At 48.5% G+C, this 21,638-nt stretch overlaps 2 protein-coding genes and 1 pseudogene across 5 annotated transcripts in view; 2 read left to right on the top strand and 1 right to left on the bottom strand.

Moving 5' to 3' along the window:
* The window catches only part of KANSL3 (KAT8 regulatory NSL complex subunit 3), a 121,929-nt gene extending 107,678 nt beyond the window's left edge, over positions 1 to 14,251 (bottom strand). For all 4 annotated transcript variants that reach the window (XM_063932012.1, XM_063932013.1, XM_063932014.1 and 1 more), the window contains exons 1-8: positions 14,163 to 14,251; positions 4,772 to 5,034; positions 4,288 to 4,458; positions 3,243 to 3,333; positions 2,901 to 3,086; positions 2,310 to 2,441; positions 2,102 to 2,218; positions 882 to 983 (exon numbers count right to left, since the gene is read on the bottom strand). In XM_063932012.1, the coding sequence (XP_063788082.1) occupies positions 882 to 983; positions 2,102 to 2,218; positions 2,310 to 2,441; positions 2,901 to 3,086; positions 3,243 to 3,333; positions 4,288 to 4,458; positions 4,772 to 4,986 (1,014 nt within the window). In that variant the 5' untranslated portion in view covers positions 4,987 to 5,034; positions 14,163 to 14,251. The remainder of the gene's footprint in view (positions 1 to 881; positions 984 to 2,101; positions 2,219 to 2,309; positions 2,442 to 2,900; positions 3,087 to 3,242; positions 3,334 to 4,287; positions 4,459 to 4,771; positions 5,035 to 14,162) is intronic.
* On the top strand, positions 1,156 to 1,273 carry LOC134937278 (5S ribosomal RNA; annotated as a pseudogene).
* Positions 14,252 to 14,340: 89 nt separating the features above from the next.
* FER1L5 (fer-1 like family member 5) overlaps positions 14,341 to 21,638 on the top strand; it is a 926,196-nt gene continuing 918,898 nt past the window's right edge. Inside the window, exon 1 of the mRNA XM_063929941.1 lies at positions 14,341 to 14,397. Within this exon, the coding sequence (XP_063786011.1) occupies positions 14,392 to 14,397 (6 nt within the window). The 5' untranslated portion in view covers positions 14,341 to 14,391. The remainder of the gene's footprint in view (positions 14,398 to 21,638) is intronic.

Here is a 21,638-nt window from a genome sequence, read left to right as displayed (position 1 = left end):
AGCAGAGGTTTTACAAATGTTTGACAATTTACCCAATCATTATAAGCAACTATTATGTTCCAGTCTTAGCACATGCAACCCAATGTGCTGTCATTAAGAGCATTTTTATTATATCCACTACACCACCAATACGGAGTATGCTGCAAACTGATGTGACAGAATGATCCTAATATCCTGACTTATGTTCAGGAAGGGATTAGCTATAGGGCTCATCAGGAAGATTCCTGGTAAGCCGACGTGTCTGTGGGGCCTGTTTTGTGTGTTGTCATGTGTCTCCCTCCACATGACAGGCAGCCCACTGCACTCAGTACACTGCATTGTCCCCATTCCTCCTGTTATTGCATCTCTGCAGTACCGCACCTCTGCCATCCAGTGATGCTGCCATGGATACACGGTATGTTATACCTCTTGTGCTGCCCATGTCAGGCCACTTCTACAAGATTTTACAGGGACACTTTTAGGGGGGTATCCAATTCCCCGCAGTAATTGTATCGTCAGGGGCAGTCCTATTAGCCCCGATGCAGAGCTTTCCCAAGATGCTGGCCGATGGAAACAGACCTGAATTGGATACAGCAACAATGACCATCGGTCATTAATTGCGATAGCCGTCCATTTTCACCTGCCGGAAACAGATTGGATGTAATTGGATACCCCCCTTAGTTCCCAATCCGTCCCTGGTCTCAGATACAACTGCAGCAAAAGCCGCAAGGAAAGCCGCAATTATGTACTAGCAGGCCCTATGAGGGGAGATCCCACCACGTCAACAGACCCCACCCCCTCATCAGACCACATTCCCATTAGAGCTGCTTCCATAAACTTCCCAGGCTTGTTTTCCAACCAATTCACGCTGCTTCTTTTACACAATACAAGATCTCATATACCTCAATGACTTTTCCTCGTAGTCCACCAATCATGTTTTCCAGACACTGTAAAGAGGTGACTCCATTACCACTGTTCATCAACTGGGAACCGACAGGAATGACCTGGGAGATAAATACAACATCATATAAGGGCATTGTTTTAAATCGATCATTAAATGTTTTTCTTCAGTGCTGTAAGAATATACTGGTGACAGGTAATGGCCCATCCTCTATCAAGGCAGGCCACTGGGACAAAACAACTACTCATCTGCCTTATAACCCACGTACTGACCAGGCCCACGGCCATACTATCTTGAATACGCCCAATCATTTCCGATCTCGGAAGCTAAGCAGGTATGGCCTGGTCAGTACGTGGATGGGAGACCACCAGGGAATACTAGGTGTTGTGGGCCACATTCTCAGGAAATCTTTTCCTAATCTGCATCATTCCTACTTTCACTTCTTTGTTCCTCCCGCTGATATTGTGATATTGACCACCTAAGCTTGCAATACATTAGACTTTACTTCTGTATCAATCTGTGACCGTCAGGATACCTTGAAATTCTCTTTAAGAAATCCAAATATACAATTATTTATATTTTCACCTTGTCATATCTTGAACCCTATTTGGTACAAAGGCAATCAACATTTTTATCACGTTTAGGTTCACTATGTGTGATCTTATTAATTACGGGTACAATAAAGGTTAAGTTTTATAACATATCCCCTGAGAAAAGACTCAACACGTTTTTTCTCCCTTTATCATTGTTTATTCAGCAATTATAAGAGTGCTTCCAAAAAAGGTAATTTTGTCTTTTTCTCGTTTTTTGCTTGTGGTCTAATCTACAAAATTGATGGGAGCACCATGAAACGTAACAACAGTAGTTAGAATTTTGGTTTTTGTTACACTTATTTACAAATATCATTCCATTTTGGCTAGTGCGGATCCACACTCTTTCCTCTTCATAACATAAATACAAATACAAAGTCCATTTTTTAATTAGCAGGCTAAACAGAAATTACCAAGATCAAAGATAGCAAACTAAAATGATGCTACATATGAGAAGAACTGCTGTGTAAAAAATGCCACATGATTAAACAAATCAGTTTTAATAGCGTTTTCTTAGGGGCGCCACCTTCTGGTGCATACACAAAATATAGTTGCATAAAGCTGATTCAAAAGCTCAATAGAAGAACACATTTATAAAGAAAACTTTCAGAAGACCGTAATGCAAACAAACCTTAGCCAAGCAGGAGAGCTGAGATTGCCAGAACCGGTGTCGCCGTGAAGTGGGGAATATAGCGTTGGTTGGCCCTGAGGGAGCGATGAGGATAAGAGGGGAACCTGGAAGTTTAGTCTATAACAAAGGAGAAGAGATTACAATAACACATTTATGCTCAAAGAGAATTTAGAGCGACAAACAAACAGTAACAACACTGATGACTTACAGGCTTGTTATGTGACAAAACTCCCACTGCTGGGTCCCACGGCCTCTTCAACAGTAGAGATAGCGCTTCGGCACTGGCTCCTCCGGCCCTGACAGTGGAGGTTAGGAGCATGCGGTCAATAAGTGCAGGAATCTGCAGGGACCACAGGTGATAAGAAAGACATCTCCGCCTCATCGTATAAATCACATATACAGCTACAATAAATGTTGTTCCACCAGAACTCCACACACACTATTTACACATGTGAGCACAGGCATATTCTCATCATCACCTTTCTCACACCTCCTTACACACTGAACACAATGGAGGGACATGTAGTGTGGGGTGGTCTTCAGTATGCCGAATGTCGGGATCCCGGCGCCGGAATCCCGACACCCGGCATACCGACAGATATTCTCCCTCGTGGGGGTCCACGACTCCCCTGGAGGGAGAATAAATAGCGTGCCCGCAAGGGTCTCCTTTGCGCTCGCCACGCTGTCGGTATGCCGGCGGTCGGGTTCCCGGCGCCTGTATGCTGGTCGCCGGGAGCCCGGCCGCCAGCATACCATACTACACCACCTGTAGTGTGCACACACAGTGCGCCATCAGTACCTTTCCTTTCAGTGTCTGCAGAGCATCCAGGTAAGCAGCAAGCAATGGCAGGTTGAGCGTATCCACTAGCGTAGTGTGCAGCCATTGCACCAGCTTTGTATCCCAGCCCACTGAGGCCAGAGCTTGGCGTACGCGACGTGCACACTTGTCCACCGCGATCCTTCTCAGTACCGGTTCATTTATTGCCTGCAGAGTGATAATACATGAGGATAATTCTGTCTCCATACAAGTCGCCTGATAATTCATATGCAGCATTAATAGCACACAACAGAACAGTCCTGGGCTGGTTACAGGCTAAGGTACCAGTAGAAAAACGTAAACAGAAAGGGAAACCATACTTACATTATCGTTAGCAAGGCGAGCTAAGCGGTCAGATTGCAGAGCTTTCAGAATCTTATTAAAAAGCTTATTCTGAGACGTACTCCAACAAGTCCTAAGGGGGAAATGCAAGGAAGAACACAAGATAAAGGGTCTTGCTTACCTGAGACACACACTTTATACATGCCTTTGGTTCCTAATCTCTACAACACCTGAGGGAACTACTTCTGCACATAATGTGACATTAGGTTAGAGATACAGAGGAGTTGGCGCTGCCTGACAAAGGAAAGGAGATAACGCCATATACATATGCACCACTGTACTGATCAATGTCTGACAAGCTCTTTACATGTATAAATAAGTTGTGCATAAAACTTTTTAAACCAACATGTTACTCCAGAAACAAAGGCACTTGGCAGCAAATGTAGAAGCCCTTGTGCACAAGGTAGGACCAAAGCTGATTTTGCACTTTAGGCAGTCTTGTGCTTCATAAAACACCGGAGTGCACATTGGGGGTCATTCCGAGTTGATCGCTAGCTGCCGTTGTTCGCTGCGTAGCAATCAGTGAAAAAATGGCTAATCTGCACATGCGTATGCACCGCAATGCACACGCGCGTCGTACGGGTACAAAGTTCTTTGTGGTTTTGCACTGGTTCTAGCGCCGATTCAAAACGCACAGCTGATCACAAGGAGATTAACAGGAAGAGGGCGTTTCTGAGTGTCAACTGACCGTTTTCTTGGAGTGTTTGGAAAAACGCAGGCGTGGCCGGGCGGGTATCTGACGTCATTACCGTGTCACTCGTCGCAGCAATCATCGCACAGGATAAGTAACTACAGGGCTGGTCTTGTTCTGCACAAAATGTGTTTGCAGGCGCTCTGCTGCACAGGCGTTCGCACTCCTGCAAAGCGAAAATATACACTCCCCCGTGGGCGGCGACTATGTGTTTGCATGGCTGCTAAAAACTGCTAGCGAGCGATCAACTCGGAATGACCCCCATTGTTCTTTCAGTGCACTCTGTCATTTCCTAATAAAGCAGAATGTGCTCTTAATAGGACAGGAAAGTGTCACCTGTTCACATGCTCTTCCCAGTCATCAGGAGGTGGCGGGGCTTCAGTGTCTGTGCGCACAAATATCACATGGCGTTCACACTCGTTCATCACGCTTCTCGCCTTTTGGTTATCGTACAATGGCATGGGGCTGGGAGTGACAGTCTCAACATCAATCGGGACATCTGTCTCGCTGTAAATAGAGGATATACTGTATGTGATCCAACTCCAGATCAAAACTCTGGATGGACAACGTCATGTTCAACAAGATTTGTTGACTACCATCAATTCGACTCTTGCATTTGTCGTGATAAAACATAAAAGTGATTTGCATGCTTATATTTATGCATTAATGAGGCCTGGCTCTGGTTTGGAGCTGACACCGTGACAAAGACGCTGTCTAAAAAAAAAATGTATATGACATTTTTTGCGCTATATGCAATAATGAGAAGTTAAACAATACTTTAACAACTTTACAGATCCAATAAGAGGAACCGGACACTTACACTGTACTTTCCTGTTGCCTCCGTGGTGTGATGAAAAGAGTGCGGGTGGGTCGGGCATTACTGGCATCAGGGTGTGCACTCCAAGGCTTTGCATAGCTGTGATCAAGATATACCAAGTCAAGCTCTCTCTCATGCACAGACAGCTGAAAGAGGAGGGATGTTCCCATTCTTCGAGCAGAGGACTGCAAGTCTCGCTCACTTGTTCTATGCGACATCTTAGCCACAACACAGGCTCGGGTGTGAGGGGCACAAAAGATTAATATCTGTATGACAAAAAGTCAGGATTACGAAAATAAGTATTAAAACACACACACTGTGATATTGACCACTACTGCTCCAGTACTACTGAACACAAAACCAAACTGCGCAGGTCTGGTTGTTTAGACATTAGGTAATGCAAAGGTGCTGTTATAAAACTGACAGGTTGGGTGTTGATCTGATGAGGGCCCACTGGTATAACTATAAAGTGAATGCATGCTGGGCCAATAATACAGCTCACCATTCGGTTTAATAACACACCCAAGGACCAGTACATCAATACAAAAGAATACAGTTCTCCGATTGTGAAATCACTGTGAACAGTAGACATGTACAGACGGGAGGCAGTCAATTGACTGCCGAGATCCCGACACCATCTGCAATACAAGTGGTCGGGACTGGTTTCCCCACTTGGTTGGCGGTCCACACCACCAGTCGCCGCTGGGCCCGAAGCATGGCAAGCCCATGAGTGGACACGCTGCGCTCGCCACCAGGATCACGGTGACGGTCTGCTGACCACCAGGATCTCGTACTGACCCCGTTCAGACCCTGGGATCCATACCAAATGCTACATGAGAAGTTTCTCGTAGTACTGTTGTCTGAACGAGAGCTTAGAATGAGAGTACCAGAAAATATTGTAAGATAAGTTATCAGATAAAGGACAGGCATGGTTGCTAGCATCAGTCATAAAATTTCTACCATGACTAGTTATCTTTTACGTCTCCATTTATCGCTATCATTTTGGCAAGGTCATGTTTATTTAATGTTTCATTTCTTTGTATGCTATTTATTTCTACTATGATCTCCTCAATGCACAGGGCTACATATTTTGGCACCTTATAAATGGATAACAACAATGGGGAAAATTCAATTCAGCGCGGATTGATTGAGCTCCCGGAATTATTCAATTCAGTGTGATGTGATGCCCGACGAGAGGATTTCTCAGATATCTGAAAACAAAACTGGTGCGATGCTGTTTTTTGCCTTTAGCACAACGGAAACGGCATCGTGCCAGGCACTTAAGTCGGAGAATGTCAGTTCCGTTTAGTCTGCGAGAACCGGCCTTCTCCGACAGCGCACTGAATTGAATAACAGTGGGTACTCCTACCAGGCGCTATTCAAACAGCGTTGAATTGAACCCAAAGTGCAAACAAGGGGGGTAATTCTGAGTTGATCGCAGCAGCAAGTTTGTTAGCAATTGGACAAAACCATGGGGGTCATTCCGAGTTGTTCGCTCGGTAAAAATCTTCGCATCGCAGCAATTTTCCGCTTAATGCGCATGCGCAATGTCCGCACTGCGACTGCGCCAAGTAAATTTGCTATGCACTTAGGAATTTTACTCACGGCATTTTCATCGTTCTGGCGATCGTAATGTGATTGACAGGAAATGGGTGTTACTGGGCGGAAACAGGCCGTTTTATGGGCGTATGGGAAAAAACGCTACCGTTTCCGGAAAAAACGCAGGAGTGGGCGGAGAAACGGGGGAGTGTCTGGGCGAACGCTGGGTGTGTTTGTGACGTCAAACCAGGAACGACAAGCACTGAAATGATCGCAGATGCCGAGTAAGTCTGGAGCTACTCAGAAACTGCTATGAGGTGTGTAATCGCAATATTGCGAATACTTCGTTCGCAATTTTAAGATGCTAAGATTCACTCCCAGTAGGCGGCGGCTTAGCATGAGCAAATCTGCTAAAATCCGCTTGCGAGCGAACAACTTGGAATGACCCCCCATGTGCACTGCAGGGGGGGGGCAGATATAACATTTGCAGAGAAAGTTAGATTTGGGTGGGGTGTGTTCAAACTGAAATCTAAATTACAGTGTAAAATTAAGCAGCCAGTATTTATCCTGCACAGAAACAAAATAACCCACCCAAATCTAACTCTCTCTGCAAATATTATATCTGCCCCCCCCCCCCCCCCTCTGCAGTGCACATGGTTTTGCCCAATTGCTAACAAACTTGCTGCTGCGATCAACTTAAAATAAGAATTTACTTACCGATAATTCTATTTCTCGGAGTCCGTAGTGGATGCTGGGGTTCCTGAAAGGACCATGGGGAATAGCGGCTCCGCAGGAGACAGGGCACAAAAAGTAAAGCTTTAGGATCAGGTGGTGTGCACTGGCTCCTCCCCCTATGACCCTCCTCCAAGCCTCAGTTAGGATACTGTGCCCGGACGAGCGTACACAATAAGGAAGGATTTTGAATCCCGGGTAAGACTCATACCAGCCACACTAATCACACTGTACAACCTGTGATCTGAACCCAGTTAACAGTATGATAACAGCGGAGCCTCTGAAAAGATGGCTCACAATAATAATAACCCGATTTTTGTAACTATGTACAAGTAATGCAGATAATCCGCACTTGGGATGGGCGCCCAGCATCCACTACGGACTCCGAGAAATAGAATTATCGGTAAGTAAATTCTTATTTTCTCTATCGTCCTAGTGGATGCTGGGGTTCCTGAAAGGACCATGGGGATTATACCAAAGCTCCCAAACGGGCGGGAGAGTGCGGATGACTCTGCAGCACCGAATGAGAGAACTCCAGGTCCTCCTTAGCCAGGGTATCAAATTTGTAGGATTTTACCAACGTGTTTGCCCCTGACTAAATAGCCGCTCGGCAAAGTTGTAAAGCCGAGACCCCTCGGGCAACCGCCCAAGATGAGCCCACCTTCCTTGTGGAATGGGCATTTACATATTTTGGCTGTGGCAGGCCTGCCACAGAATGTGCAAGCTGAATTGTATTACACATCCAACTAGCAATAGTCTGCTTAGAAGCAAGAGCACCCAGTTTGTTGGGTGCATACAGGATAACAGCAAGTCAGTTTTCCTGACTCCAGCCGTCCTGGAACCTATACTTTCAGGGCCCTGACAACATCCAGCAACTTGGAGTCCTCCAAGTCCCTAGTAGGCGCAAGGCACCACAATAAGCTGGTTCAGGTGAAACACTGACACCACCTTAGGGAGAGAACTGGGGACGAGTCCGCAGCTCTGCCCTGTCCGAATGGACAAATAGATATGGGCTTTTTTGAGAAAAAACCCACCAATTTGACACTCGCCTGGCCCAGGCCAGAGCCAAGAGCATGGTCACTTTTCATGTGAGATGCTTCAAATCCACAGATTTGACTGGTTTTAAACCAATGTGATTTGAGGAATCCCAGAACTACGTTGAGATCCCACAGTGCCACTGGAGGCACAAAAGGGGGTTGTATATGCAATACTCCCTTGACAAACTTCTGGACTTCAGGAACTGAAGCCAATTCTTTCTGGAAGAAAATCGACAGGGCCGAAATTTGAACCTTAATGGGCCCCAATTTGAGGCCCATAGACACTCCTGTTTGCAGGAAATGCAGGAATCGACCGAGTTGAAATTTCTTCGTGGGGCCTTCCTGGCCTCACACCACGCAACATATTTTCGCCACATGTGGTGATAATGTTGTGCGGTCACCTCCTTTCTGGCTTTGACCAGGGTAGGAATGACCTCTTCCGGAATGCCTTTTTCCCTTAGGATCCGGCGTTCCACCGCCATGCCGTCAAACGCAGCCGCGGTAAGTCTTGGAACAGACATGGTACTTGCTGAAGCAAGTCCCTTCTTAGCGGCAGAGGCCATAAGTCCTCTGTGAGCATCTCTTGAAGTTCCGGGTACCAAGTCCTTCTTGGCCAATCCGGAGCCATGAGTATAGTTTTTACTCCTCTACGTCTTATAATTCTCAGTACCTTAGGTATGAGAAGCAGAGGAGGGAACACATACACCGACTGGTGCACCCACGGTGTTACCAGAACGTCCACAGCTATTGCCTGAGGGTCTCTTGACCTGGCGCAATACCTGTCCCGTTTTTTGTTCAGACGGGACGCCATCATGTCCACCTTTGGTATTTCCCAACGGTTCACAATCATGTGGAAAAACTTCCCGATGAAGTTTCCACTCTCCCGGGTGGAGGTCGTGCCTGCTGAGGAAGTCTGCTTCCCAGTTTCCACTCCCGGAATGAAACACTGCTGACAGTGCTATCACATGATTTTCCGCCCAGCGAAAAGTCCTTGCAGTTTTTGCCATTGCCCTCCTGCTTCTTGTGCCGCCCTGTCTGTTTACGTGGGCGACTGCCGTGATGTTTTTCCCACTGGATCAATACCGGCTGACCTTGAAGCAGAGGTCTTGCTAAGATTAGAGCATTATAAATTTACCCTTAGCTCCAGTATATTTATGTGGAGAAAAGTCTCCAGACTTGATCACACTCCCTGGAAATTTTTTCCTTGTGTGACTGCTCCCCAGCCTCTCGGGCTGGCCTCCGTGGTCACCAGCATCCAATCCTGAATGCCGAATCTGCGGCCCTCTAGAAGATGAGCACTCTGTAACCACCACAGGAGAGACACCCTTGTCCTTGGATATAGGGTTATCCGCTGATGCATCTGAAGATGCGATCCGGACCATTTGTCCAGCAGATCCCACTGAAAAGTTCTTGCGTGAAATCTGCCGAATGGAATTGCTTCGTAGGAAGCCACCATTTTTACCAGGACCCTTGTGCAATGATGCACTGACACTTTTCCTGGTTTTAGGAGGTTCTTGACTAGCTCGGATAACTCCCTGGCTTTCTCTTCCGGGAGAAACACCTTTTTCTGGACTGTGTCCAGAATCATCCCTAGGCACAGCAGACGTGTCGTCAGGATCAGCTGCGATTTTGGAATATTTAGAATCCATCCGTGCTGTTGTAGCAGTATCCGAGATAGTGCTACTCCGACCTCCAACTGTTCCCTGGACTTTGCCCTTATCAGGAGATCGTCCAAGTAAGGGGTAATTAAGACGCCTTTTCTTCGAAGAAGAATCATCATTTCGGCCATTACCTTGGTAAAGACCCGGGGTGCCGTGGACAATCCAAACGGCAGCGTCTGAAACTGACAGTGACAGTTCTATACCACGAACCTGAGGTACCCTTAGTGAGAAGGGCAAATTTGGGACATGGAGGTAAGCATCCCTGATGTCCCGGGACACTATATAGTCCCCTTCTTCCTGGTTCGTTATCACTGCTCTGAGTGACTCCATCTTGATTTGAACCTTTGTAAGTGTTCACATTTTTTTAGATTTAGAATAGGTCTCACCTAGCCTTCTGGCTTCAGTACCACAATATAGTGTGGAATAATACCCCTTTCCTTGTTGTAGGAGGGGTAATTTGATTATCACCTGCTGGGAATACAGCTTGTGAATTTTTTCCCATACTGCCTCCTTGTCGGAGGGATACCTTGGTAAAGCAGACTTCAGGAGCCTGCGAGGGGGAAACGTTTCGACATTCCAATCTGTACCCCTGGGATACTACTTGTAGGATCCAGGGGTCCTGTACGGTCCCAGCGTCATGCTGAGAGCTTGGCAGAAGCGGTGGAAGGCTTCTGTTCCTGGGAATGGGCTGCCTGCTGCAGTCTTCTTCCCTTTCCTCTATCCCTGGGCAAATATGACTCTTATAGGGACGAAAGGACTGAGGCTGAAAAGACGGTGTCTTTTTCTGCAGAGATGTGACTTAGGGTAAAAACGGTGGATTTTCCAGCAGTTGCCGTGGCCACCAGGTCCGATGGACCGACCCCAAATAACTCCTCTTCCTTTATACGGCAATACACCTTTGTGACGTTTGGAATCTGCATCACCTGACCACTGTCGTGTCCATAAACATCTCAGGGAATCCGACCAAGCCACCCCAGCTCTGCACATCCAGGCTGAGGCGATCGCTGGTCGCAGTATAACACCAGTATGTGTGTATATACTTTTATATGATATTTTCCAGCCTCTTGTCAGCTGGCTCCTTGAGGACGGCCCTATCTATAGACGGTACCGCCACTTGTTTTGATAAGCGTGTGAGTGCCTTATCCACCCTAAGGGGTGTTTATCGGGGGGAACCCACGCATTTAATTTATCTGATTCAGGAAAAACTACAGGTAGTTTTTTCACATCCCACATAATACCCTCTTTTGTGGTACTTGTAGTATCAGAAATATGTAACACCTCCTTCATTGCCCTTAACGTGTGGCCCTAATAAGGAATACGTTTGTTTATTCACCGTCGACACTGGATTCAGTGTCCGTGTCTGTGTCGACCGACTAAGGTAAACGGGCGTTTTAAAACCCCTGACGGTGTTTTTGAGACGTCTGGACCGGTACTAATTGTTTGTCGGCCGTCTCATGTCGTCAACCGACCTTGCAGCGTGTTGACATTATCACGTAATTCCCTAAATAAGCCATCCATTCCGGTGTCGACTCCCTAGAGAGTGACATCACCATTACAGGCAATTGCTCCGCCTCCTCACCAACATCGTCCTCATACATGTCGACACACACGTACCGACACACAGCACACACACAGGGAATGCTCTGATAGAGGACAGGACCCACTAGCCCTTTGGAGAGACAGAGGGAGAGTTTGCCAGCACACACCAAAAAACGCTATAATTATATAGGGACAACCTTATATAAGTGTTTTCCCTTATAGCATTTTTTTATATATTTCTAACGCCAAATTAGTGCCCCCCCTCTCTGTTTTAACCCTGTTTCTGTAGTGCAGTGCAGGGGAGAGCCTGGGAGCCTTCCCTCCAGCCTTTCTGTGAGGGAAAATGGCGCTGTGTGCTGAGGAGATAGGCCCAGCCCCTTTTTCGGCGGGCTCGTCTCCCGCTCTTCAACGGATTCTGGCAGGGGTTAAATATCTCCATATAGCCCCCGGAGGCTATATGTGAGGTATTTTTTGCCAAAAAATAGGTTTACATTGCCTCCCAGGGCGCCCCCCTCCCAGCGCCCTGCACCCTCAGTGACTGCCGTGTGAAGTGTGCTGAGAGCAATGGCGCACAGCTGCAGTGCTGTGCGCTACCTTAAGAAGACTGAGGAGTCTTCTGCCGCCGATTCTGGACCTTCTTCTCTTTTCAGCATCTGCAAGGGGGCCGGCGGCGAGGCTCCGGTGACCATCCAGGCTGTACCTGTGATCGTCCCTCTGGAGCTAATGTCCAGTAGCCAAAGAAGCCAATCCATCCTGCACGCAGGTGAGTTCACTTCTTCTCCCCTAAGTCCCTCGTTGCAGTGATCCTGTTGCCAGCAGGACTCACTGTAAAATAAAAAACCTAAGCTAAACTTTTCTAAGCAGCTCTTTAGGAGAGCCACCTAGATTGCACCCTTCTCGGCCGGGCACAAAAATCTAACTGAGGCTTGGAGGAGGGTCATAGGGGGAGGAGCCAGTGCACACCACCTGATCCTAAAGCTTTACTTTTTGTGCCCTGTCTCCTGCGGAGCCGCTATTCCCCATGGTCCTTTCAGGAACCCCAGCATCCACTAGGACGATAGAGAAAATTACTTGCAAAGCTGCAAGGAAACGGCTGTGCAATGCCGTCTTATTCAAATTCAAATGCAGCAGGAGGTGTCTGGTGTCATGCAGAAATTTGCATGATCCGAGGGCTGTGTCTGAGGACGCAGCCTCGATTCACCATCACGACCATTCGCAATGGTTTTAGGCAGTTCAGCCTGCGTAAGCTGAAGCGTACTCAGGCTCTCTGTCGGATCTGGACACCTTTGTCCAGTAAGTCTATGTCCAACGCCGCAGACCATGCAACATACATATACGTCTCACATAACATAGGTCACCTTAACATGACATGTAATATATTAATGTCTTACATAAAGAACAATAATAGAGGAAAGCAGGGAAGCACTCCAGCTTCTATAGATTTACATGCACAGTATGACTGATCTCTCATGCTGGGACTTATAGTCCTATAACTGGTGGGCTGTGGGAATGTATACAATAGTGAACTATACAGGGAGGTCTGTAGGTGTGCACTTTACAGAGAGGGATTTAGAACTGTATGCAGTGGTGAACTATACAGAGAGCCTGTAGGAGTGTATGCAGTGGTGCACTATACAGGGAGGGCTGTAGGAGAGTATGTAATTGCAGTGGTGCACTATACAGGGAGCGCTGTACGAGAGTATGTAATTGCAGTGGTGCACTATACAGGGAGCACTGTAAGAGAGTATGTAATTGCAGTGGTGCACTATACAGGGAGCGCTGTAGGAGAGTATGTAATTGCAGCAGTGCACTATACAGGGAGAGCTGTAGGAGAGTATGTAATTTCAGTGGTGCACTATACAGGGAGAGCTGTAGGATAGTGTGTAATTGCAGTGGTGCACTATACATGGAGACCTGTAGGAGAGTATGTAATTTCAGTGGTGCACTATACAGGGAGAGCTGTAGGATAGTATGTAATTGCAGTGGTGCACTATACATGGAGAACTGTAGGAGAGTAATGCTGCTTTCAGATCGCAATGCCGGGTTTCGCCCGGGAATTGGAAACGGGTCCTTCCCATGTGGGACCCGGCATTGGACTCTACACTCCGCACTCCTCTGCCATCCAGGCGGGGGGGGAGACGGGATCAGGTGCAGAGGCAGCGCTGGGGATGACATCATCTCCGTGCTGCCTCTCCCTATGCAGTGAATGGGTAATGAGTCGCATCGACCCGGGCAACCCGTTCACACTGCGCCTGACCCGGTAATTACCCAGGAATAACCCTTCTTATGACCCGGGTTAAATTACTCCATGGCCCCTTTTACACTGCACAGCGAGCCGTGACGACCTGGCTATAGACCGGGTCGAAACCGGGTTGTGCGGTGTTAGAGGGGTATATGTAATTGAAGTGGTGCACTACACAGGCAGCGCTGTAGAAGACTATGTAATTGCAGTGGTGCACTTTACATGGAAGACTGTAGGAGAGTATGTAATTGCAGTGGTGCACTATACATGGAAGACTGTAGGAGAGTATGTAATTGCAGTGGTGCACTATACATGGAGGACTGTAGGAGAGTATGTAATTGCAGTGGTGCACTATAAATGGACATGGAGGACTGTAGGAGAGTATGTAATTGCAGTGGTGCACTGTACACGGAGGACTGTAGAAGGATATGCACTGGTGCACTATACAGAGAGCACTGTAGGAGTGTATGCAGTGATGCACTACACAGGGAGGGCTGTAGGAGTAAATGCACTCGTGTACTATCTAGAGAGAGCAGTAGGAGTATGCACTGCAGTGGCGCACTATACAGGAGTAGGCTGTAGGATTTTATACACACAACCGTGCTTAGTCGTTGTGTATCCCTCCGCCCGGTAAATCGAGTCACCTGTCTCACTGCGCGCTCGTGCCGCCGAATTTATCAACATCCTTTCGCGTCATTGCGGCGGCGGCCGCTCTCCCTGGCCCCGCCCACTTCTCTCAGCGTATCCGCCGCGTCTCGGTATCCCGGAGGCTGCTCAGGCCCGGTGCGACTGCGTGCTTCTGCGCTCGCAGCTGCGGGGCGCATACATGTGACGTCAGCGAAGTCAGGGCTGAGAGAGAGGCGGGAGGAGGGAATGATGGTGAGGCGTGGTGACATTTATTCTGTAGCTAATGCGGCGTTCTCTCTCCTCTTTACCCTGACGGTAACCACTAATATAGTAACAAGTACAACTCGCACGTGGTACCATAGTGAGCGTTACATGAGAGCTGTGCATATGGTGGTTGTACGGGGAGCTGCGGTGTTGCTCGTAGTAACGTCACCGACTCTAACGGTCACTTATTTGTATTGCGCAGTTTAGGTAATGAGTGACTGTGTACTGGTGACAAGCTGGGTAGTAGGCGTAAACTTTGGTGTATTAGGCAATAACAGGTATAACAGGTCGTGGAAATCCGAAATCGCTAGGGAGAAATGTACTAAGCCTCGGAGAGTGATAAAGTGGAGAGAGATAAGGTACCAGCCAACCAGCTGGTATGTTTATCTCCATTTCATGTCTCTCCAAGGCTTAGTACAGTTGCTCCATTAGTGACTGTCTATCTGTCACGTGGATTGAAATTCTTTATTTCTCTGACGTCCTAGTGGATGCTGGGGACTCCGTCAGGACCATGGTGAATAGCGGCTACGCAGGAGACAGGGCACAAAAGTAAAAGCTTTAGGATCAGGTGGTGTGCACTGGCTCCTCCCCCTATGACCCTCCTCCAAGCCTCAGTTAGATTTTTGTGCCCGGCCGAGAAGGGTGCAATCTAGGTGGCTCTCCTAAAGAGCTGCTTAGAGTAAAAGTTTTGTTAGGTTTTTTATTTTCAGTGAGTCCTGCTGGCAACAGGCTCACTGCATCGAGGGACTTAGGGGAGAGAAGTGAACTCACCTGCGTGCAGGATGGATTGGCTTCTTAGGCTACTGGACACCATTAGCTCCAGAGGGAGTCGGAACACAGGTCTCACCCTGGGGTTCGTCCCGGAGCCGCGCCGCCGACCCCCTTGCAGATGCCGAAAAGTGAAGAGGTCCAGAAACCGGCGGCAGAAGACTTTTCAGTCTTCATAAGGTAGCGCACAGCACTGCAGCTGTGCGCCATTGTTGTCAGCACACTTCATAGCAGCGGTCACTGAGGGTGCAGGGCGCTTGGGGGGGGCGCCCTGGGCAGCAATGATAGTACCTTATTCTGGCTAAAAATACATCACATATAGCCCCTGGGGGCTATATGGATGTATTTAACCCCTGCCAGGTCTCAGAAAAACGGGAGAAGAAGCCCGCCGAAAAGGGGGCGGGGCCTATTCTCCTCAGCACACAGCGCCATTTTCCCTCACAGAAATGCTGGTGGGAAGGCTCCCAGGCTCTCCCCTGCACTGCACTACAGAAACAGGGTTAAAACAGAGAGGGGGGGCACTTATTTGGCGATATGACTATATATATTAAAATGCTATAAGGGGAAAAACACTTATATAAAGGTTGTCCCTGTATAATTATAGCGTTTTTGGTGTGTGCTGGCAAACTCTCCCTCTGTCTCCCCAAAGGGCTAGTGGGGTCCTGTCCTCTATCAGAGCATTCCCTGTGTGTGTGCTGTGTGTCGGTACGTGTGTGTCGACATGTATGAGGACGATGTTGGTGAGGAGGCGGAGCAATTGCCTGTAATGGTGATGTCACTCTCTAGGGAGTCGACACCGGAATGGATGGCTTATTTAAGGAATTACGTGATAATGTCAACACGCTGCAAGGTCGGTTGACGACATGAGACGGCCGGCAAACCAATTAGTACCTGTCCAGGCGTCTCAAACACCGTCAGGGGCGTTAAAACGTCCTTTTACCTCAGTCGGTCGACACAGACACGGACACTGACTCCAGTGTCGACGGTGAAGAAACAAACGTATTTTCCGTTAGGGCCACACGTTACTTGTTAAGGGCAATGAAGGAGGTGTTACATATTTCTGATACTACAAGTACCACAAAAAAGGGTATTATGTGGAGTGTGAAAAAACTACCTGTAGTTTTTCCTGAATCAGATAAATTAAATGAAGTGTGTGATGATGCGTGGGTTTCCCCCGATAGAAAATTATTGGCAATATACCCTTTCCCGCCAGAAGTTAGGGCGCGTTGGGAAACACCCCTTAGGGTGGATAAGGCGCTCACACGCTTATCAAAACAAGTGGCGGTACCGTCTCCAGATAGGGCCGCCCTCAAGGAGCCAGCTGATAGGAGGCTGGAAAATATCCTAAAAAGTATATACACACATACTGGTGTTATACTGCGACCAGCGATCGCCTCAGCCTGGATGTGCAGCGCTGGGGTGGCTTGGTCGGATTCCCTGACTGAAAATATTGATACCCTTGACAGGGACAGTATTTTATTGACTATAGAGCATTTAAAGGATGCATTTCTATATATGCGAGATGCACAGAGGGATATTTGCACTCTGGCATCAAGAGTAAGTGCGATGTCCATATCTGCCAGAAGTTGTTTATGGACACGACAGTGGTCAGGTGATGCAGATTCCAAACGGCACATGGAAGTATTGCCGTATAAAGGAGAAAAAGACAACGTCTTTTCAGCCTCAGTCCTTTCGTCCCCATAAGGGCAAGCGGGCAAAAGGCCAGTCATATCTGCCATGGGATAGAGGAAAGGGAAGAAGACTGCAGCAGGCAGCCCATTCCCAGAAACAGAAGCCCTCCACCGCTTCTGCCAAGTCCTCAGCATGACGCTGGGGCCGTACAAGCGGACTCAGGTGCGGTGGGGGGGGTCGTCTCAAGAGTTTCAGCACGCAGTGGGCTCACTCGCAAGTGGACCCCTGGATCCTACAAGTAGTATCCCAGGGGTACAGATTGGAAATTCGAGACGTCTCCCCCTCGCAGGTTCCTGAAGTCTGCTTTACCAACGTCTCCCTCCGACAGGGAGGCAGTAGTGGAAACAATTCCCAAGCTGTATTCCCAGCAGGTGATAATCAAAGTACCCCTCCTACAACAAGGAAAGGGGTATTATTCCACACTATATTGTGGTACTGAAGCCAGACGGCTCGGTGAGACCTATTCTAAATCTGAAATAGTTGAACACTTACATACAAAGGTTCAAATCAAGATGGAGTCACTCAGAGCAGTGATAGCGAACCAGGAAGAAGGGGACTATATGGTGTCCCGGGACATCAGGGATGCTTACCTCCATGTCCCAATTTGCCCTTCTCACCAAGGGTACCTCAGGTTCGTGGTACAGAACTGTCACTATCAGTTTCAGACGCTGCCGGTTGGATTGTCCACGGCACCCCGGGTCCTTACCAAGGTAATGGCCGAAATGATGATTCTTCTTCAAAGAAAATGGACGATCTCCTGATAGGGGCAAGGTCCAGAGAACAGTTGGAGGTCGGAGTAGCACTATCTCAAGTAGTTCTACGACAGCACGGGTGGATTCTAAATATTCCAAAACCGCAGCTGTTTCCGACGACACGTCTGCTGTTCCTAGGGATGATTCTGGACACAGTCCAGAAAAAGGTGTTTCTCCCGGAGAAGAAAGCCAGGGAGTTATCCGAGCTAGTCAGGAACCTCCTAAAACCAGGAAAAGTGTCAGTGCATCATTGCACAAGGGTCCTGGGAAAAATGGTGGCTTCTTACGAAGCGATTCCATTCGGTAGATTTCACGCAAGAACTTTTCAGTGGGATCTGCTGGAAAAATGGTCCGGATCGCATCTTCAGATACATCAGCGGATAACCCTGTCTCCAAGGACAAGGGTGTTTCTTCTGCGGTGGCTGCAGAGTGCTCATCTACTAAAGGGCCGCAGACTCGGCATTCAGGACTGGGTCCTGGTGCCACGGATGCCAGCCTGAGAGGCTGGGGAGCAGTCACACAGGGAAAAAATTTCCAGGGAGTGTGATCAAGTCTGGAGACTTCTCTCCACATAAATATACTGGAGCTAAGGGCAATTTACAATGTTCTAAGCTTAGCAAGACCTCTGCTTCAAGGTCAGCCGGTATTGATCCAGTGGGACAACATCACGGCAGTCGCCCACGTAAACAGACAGGGCGGCACAAGAAGCAGGAGGGCAATGGCAGAAACTGCAAGGATTCTTCGCTGGGCGAAAAATCATGTGATAGCACTGTCAGCAGTGTTCATTCCGGGAGTGGACAACTGGGAAGCAGACTTCCTCAGCAGGCACGACCTCCACCCGGGAGAGTGGGGACTTCATCGGGAAGTATTCCACATGATTGTGAACCGTTGGGAAAGACCAAAGGTGGACATGATGGCGTCCCGCCTGAACAAAAAACTGGACAGGTATTGCGCCAGGTCAAGAGACCCTCAAGCAATATCTGTGGACGTTCTGGTAACACCGTGGGTGTACCAGTCGGTGTATGTGTTCCCTCCTCTGCTTCTCATAACCAAGGTACTGAGAATTATAAGACGTAGAGGAGTAAGAACTATACTCGTGGCTCCGGATTGGCCAAGAAGGACGTGGCACCCGGAACTTCAAGAAATGCTCACAGAGGACTCATGGCCTCTGCCGCTAAGAAGGGACTTGCTTCAGCAAGTACCAGGTCTGTTCCAAGACTTACCGCGGCTGCGTTTGACGGCATGGCGGTGGAACGCCAGATCCTAAGGGAAAAAGGCATTCCGGAAGAGGTCATTCCTACCATGGTCAAAGCCAGGAAGGAGGTGACCGCAAAACATTATCACCACATGTGGCGAAAATATGTTGCGTGGTGTGAGGCCAGGAAGGCCCCACGAAGAAATTTCAACTCGGTCGATTCCTGCATTTCCTGCAAACAGGAGTGTCTATGGGCCTCAAATTGGGGTCCATTAAGGTTCAAATTTCGGCCCTGTAAATTTTCTTCCAGAAAGAATTGGCTTCAGTTCCTGAAGTCCAGAAGTTTGTCAAGGGAGTATTGCATATACAACCCCCCTTTTGTGCCTCCAGTGGCACTGTGGGATCTCAACGTAGTTCACATTTTAAACCGCTCAAATCTGTGGATTTGAAATATCTCACATGGAAAGTGACCATGCTGTTGGCCCTGGCCTCGGCCAGGCGAGTGTCAGAATTGGCGGCTTTGTCTCACAAAAGCCATATCTGATTGTCCATTCGGACAGGGCAGAACTGCGGACTCGTCCCCAGTTTCTTCCTAAGGTGGTGTCAGCGTTTCACCTGAACCAGCTTATTGTGGTACCTGCGGCTACTAGGGACTTGGAGGACTCCAAGTTGCTAGATGTTGTCAGGGCCCTGAAAATATAGGTTTCCAGGACGGCTGGAGTCAGGAAAACTGACTCGCTGTTATCCTGTATGCACCCAACAAACTGGGTGCTCTTGCTTCTAAGCAGACGATTGCTCGTTGGATTTGTAGCACATTTCAACTTGCACATTCTGTGGCAGGCCTGCCACAGCCTAAATCTGTCAAGGCCCATTCCACAAGGAAGGTGGGCTCATCCTGGGCGGCTGCCCGAGGGGTCTCGGCATTACAACTCTGCTGAGCAGCTACGTGGTCGGGGGAGAACACGTTTGTAAAATTCTACAAATTTGATACCCTGGCTAAAGAGGACCTGGAGTTCTCTCATTCGGTGCTGCAGAGTCATCCGCACTCTCCCGCCCGTTTGGGAGCTTTGGTATAATCCCCATGGTCCTGACGGAGTCCCCAGCATCCACTAGGACGTCAGAGAAAATAAGATTTTACTTACCGATAAATCTATTTCTCGTAGTCCGTAGTGGATGCTGGGCGCCCATCCCAAGTGCGGATTGTCTGCAATACTTGTACATAGTTATTGTTACAAAAATCGGGTTATTATTGTTGTGAGCCATCTTTTCAGAGGCTCCGCTGTTATCATGCTGTTAACTGGGTTCAGATCACAGGTTGTACAGTGTGATTGGTGTGGCTGGTAGGAGTCTTACCCGGGATTCAAAATCCTTCCTTATTGTGTACGCTCGTCCGGGCACAGTATCCTAACTGAGGCTTGGAGGAGGGTCATAGGGGGAGGAGCCAGTGCACACCACCTGATCCTAAAGCTTTTACTTTTGTGCCCTGTCTCCTGCGGAGCCGCTATTCCCCATGGTCCTGACGGAGTCCCCAGCATCCACTACGGACTACGAGAAATAGATTTATCGGTAAGTAAAATCTTATTTTCTCTAACGTCCTAGTGGATGCTGGGGACTCCGTCAGGACCATGGGGATTAGCGGCTCCGCAGGAGACAGGGCACAAAAATAAAGCTTTAGGATCAGGTGGTGTGCACTGGCTCCTCCCCCTATGACCCTCCTCCAAGCCTCAGTTAGGTTTTTGTGCCCGTCCGAGCAGGGTGCAATCTAGGTAGCTCTCCTAAAGAGCTGCTTAGAAAAAGTTTTTAGGTTTTTTATTTTCAGTGAGTCCTGCTGGCAACAGGCTCACTGCATCGAGGGACTTAGGGGAGAGAAGTGAACTCACCTGCGTGCAGGATGGATTGGCTTCTTAGGCTACTGGACACCATTAGCTCCAGAGGGAGTCGGAACACAGGTCTCACCCTGGGGTTCGTCCCGGAGCCGCGCCGCCGACCCCCCTTGCAGATGCCGAAGATGGAAGAGGTCCAGAAGCAGGCGGCAGAAGACTTTTCAGTCTTCCTGAGGTAGCGCACAGCACTGCAGCTGTGCGCCATTGTTGTCAGCACACTTCACACAGCGGTCACGGAGGGTGCAGGGCGCTGGGGGGGCGCCCTGGGCAGCAATGTATAATACCTTTTTTATGGCTAAAAATACATCACATATAGCCCCTGGGGGCTATATGGATGTATTTAACCCCTGCCAGGTCTCAGAAAAACGGGAGAAGAAGCCCGCCGAAAAGGGGGCGGGGCCTATTCTCCTCAGCACACAGCGCCATTTTCCCTCACAGAAATGCTGGTGGGAAGGCTCCCAGGCTCTCCCCTGCACTGCACTACAGAAACAGGGTTAAAACAGAGAGGGGGGGCACTGATTTGGCGATATGACTACATATATTAAAATGCTATAAGGGAAAAGCACTTATATAAAGGTTGTCCCTGTATAATTATAGCGTATTTGGTGTGTGCTGGTAAACTCTCCCTCTGTCTCCCCAAAGGGCTAGTGGGTCCTGTCCTCTATCAGAGCATTCCCTGTGTGTGTGTGTGCTGTGTGTCGGTACGTGTGTGTCGACATGTATGAGGACGATGTTGGGAGGCGGAGCAAATTGCCTGTAATGGTGATGTCACTCTCTAGGGAGTCGACACCGGAATAGATGGCTTATTTAAGGAATTACGTGATAATGTCAACACGCTGCAAGTCGATTGACGACATGAGACGGCCGGCAAACATATTAGTATCTGTCCAGGCGTCTAGAACACCGTCAGGGACGTTATAATGCCCATTTCTCTATCGT

This window comes from Pseudophryne corroboree, chromosome 6, assembly GCF_028390025.1.
Source record: "Pseudophryne corroboree isolate aPseCor3 chromosome 6, aPseCor3.hap2, whole genome shotgun sequence".
In the NCBI taxonomy this organism is placed as follows: domain Eukaryota; kingdom Metazoa; phylum Chordata; class Amphibia; order Anura; family Myobatrachidae; genus Pseudophryne; species Pseudophryne corroboree.
Note: the sequence above shows the minus strand (reverse complement) of the source record. Positions and strands in the feature narration are given on the sequence as shown.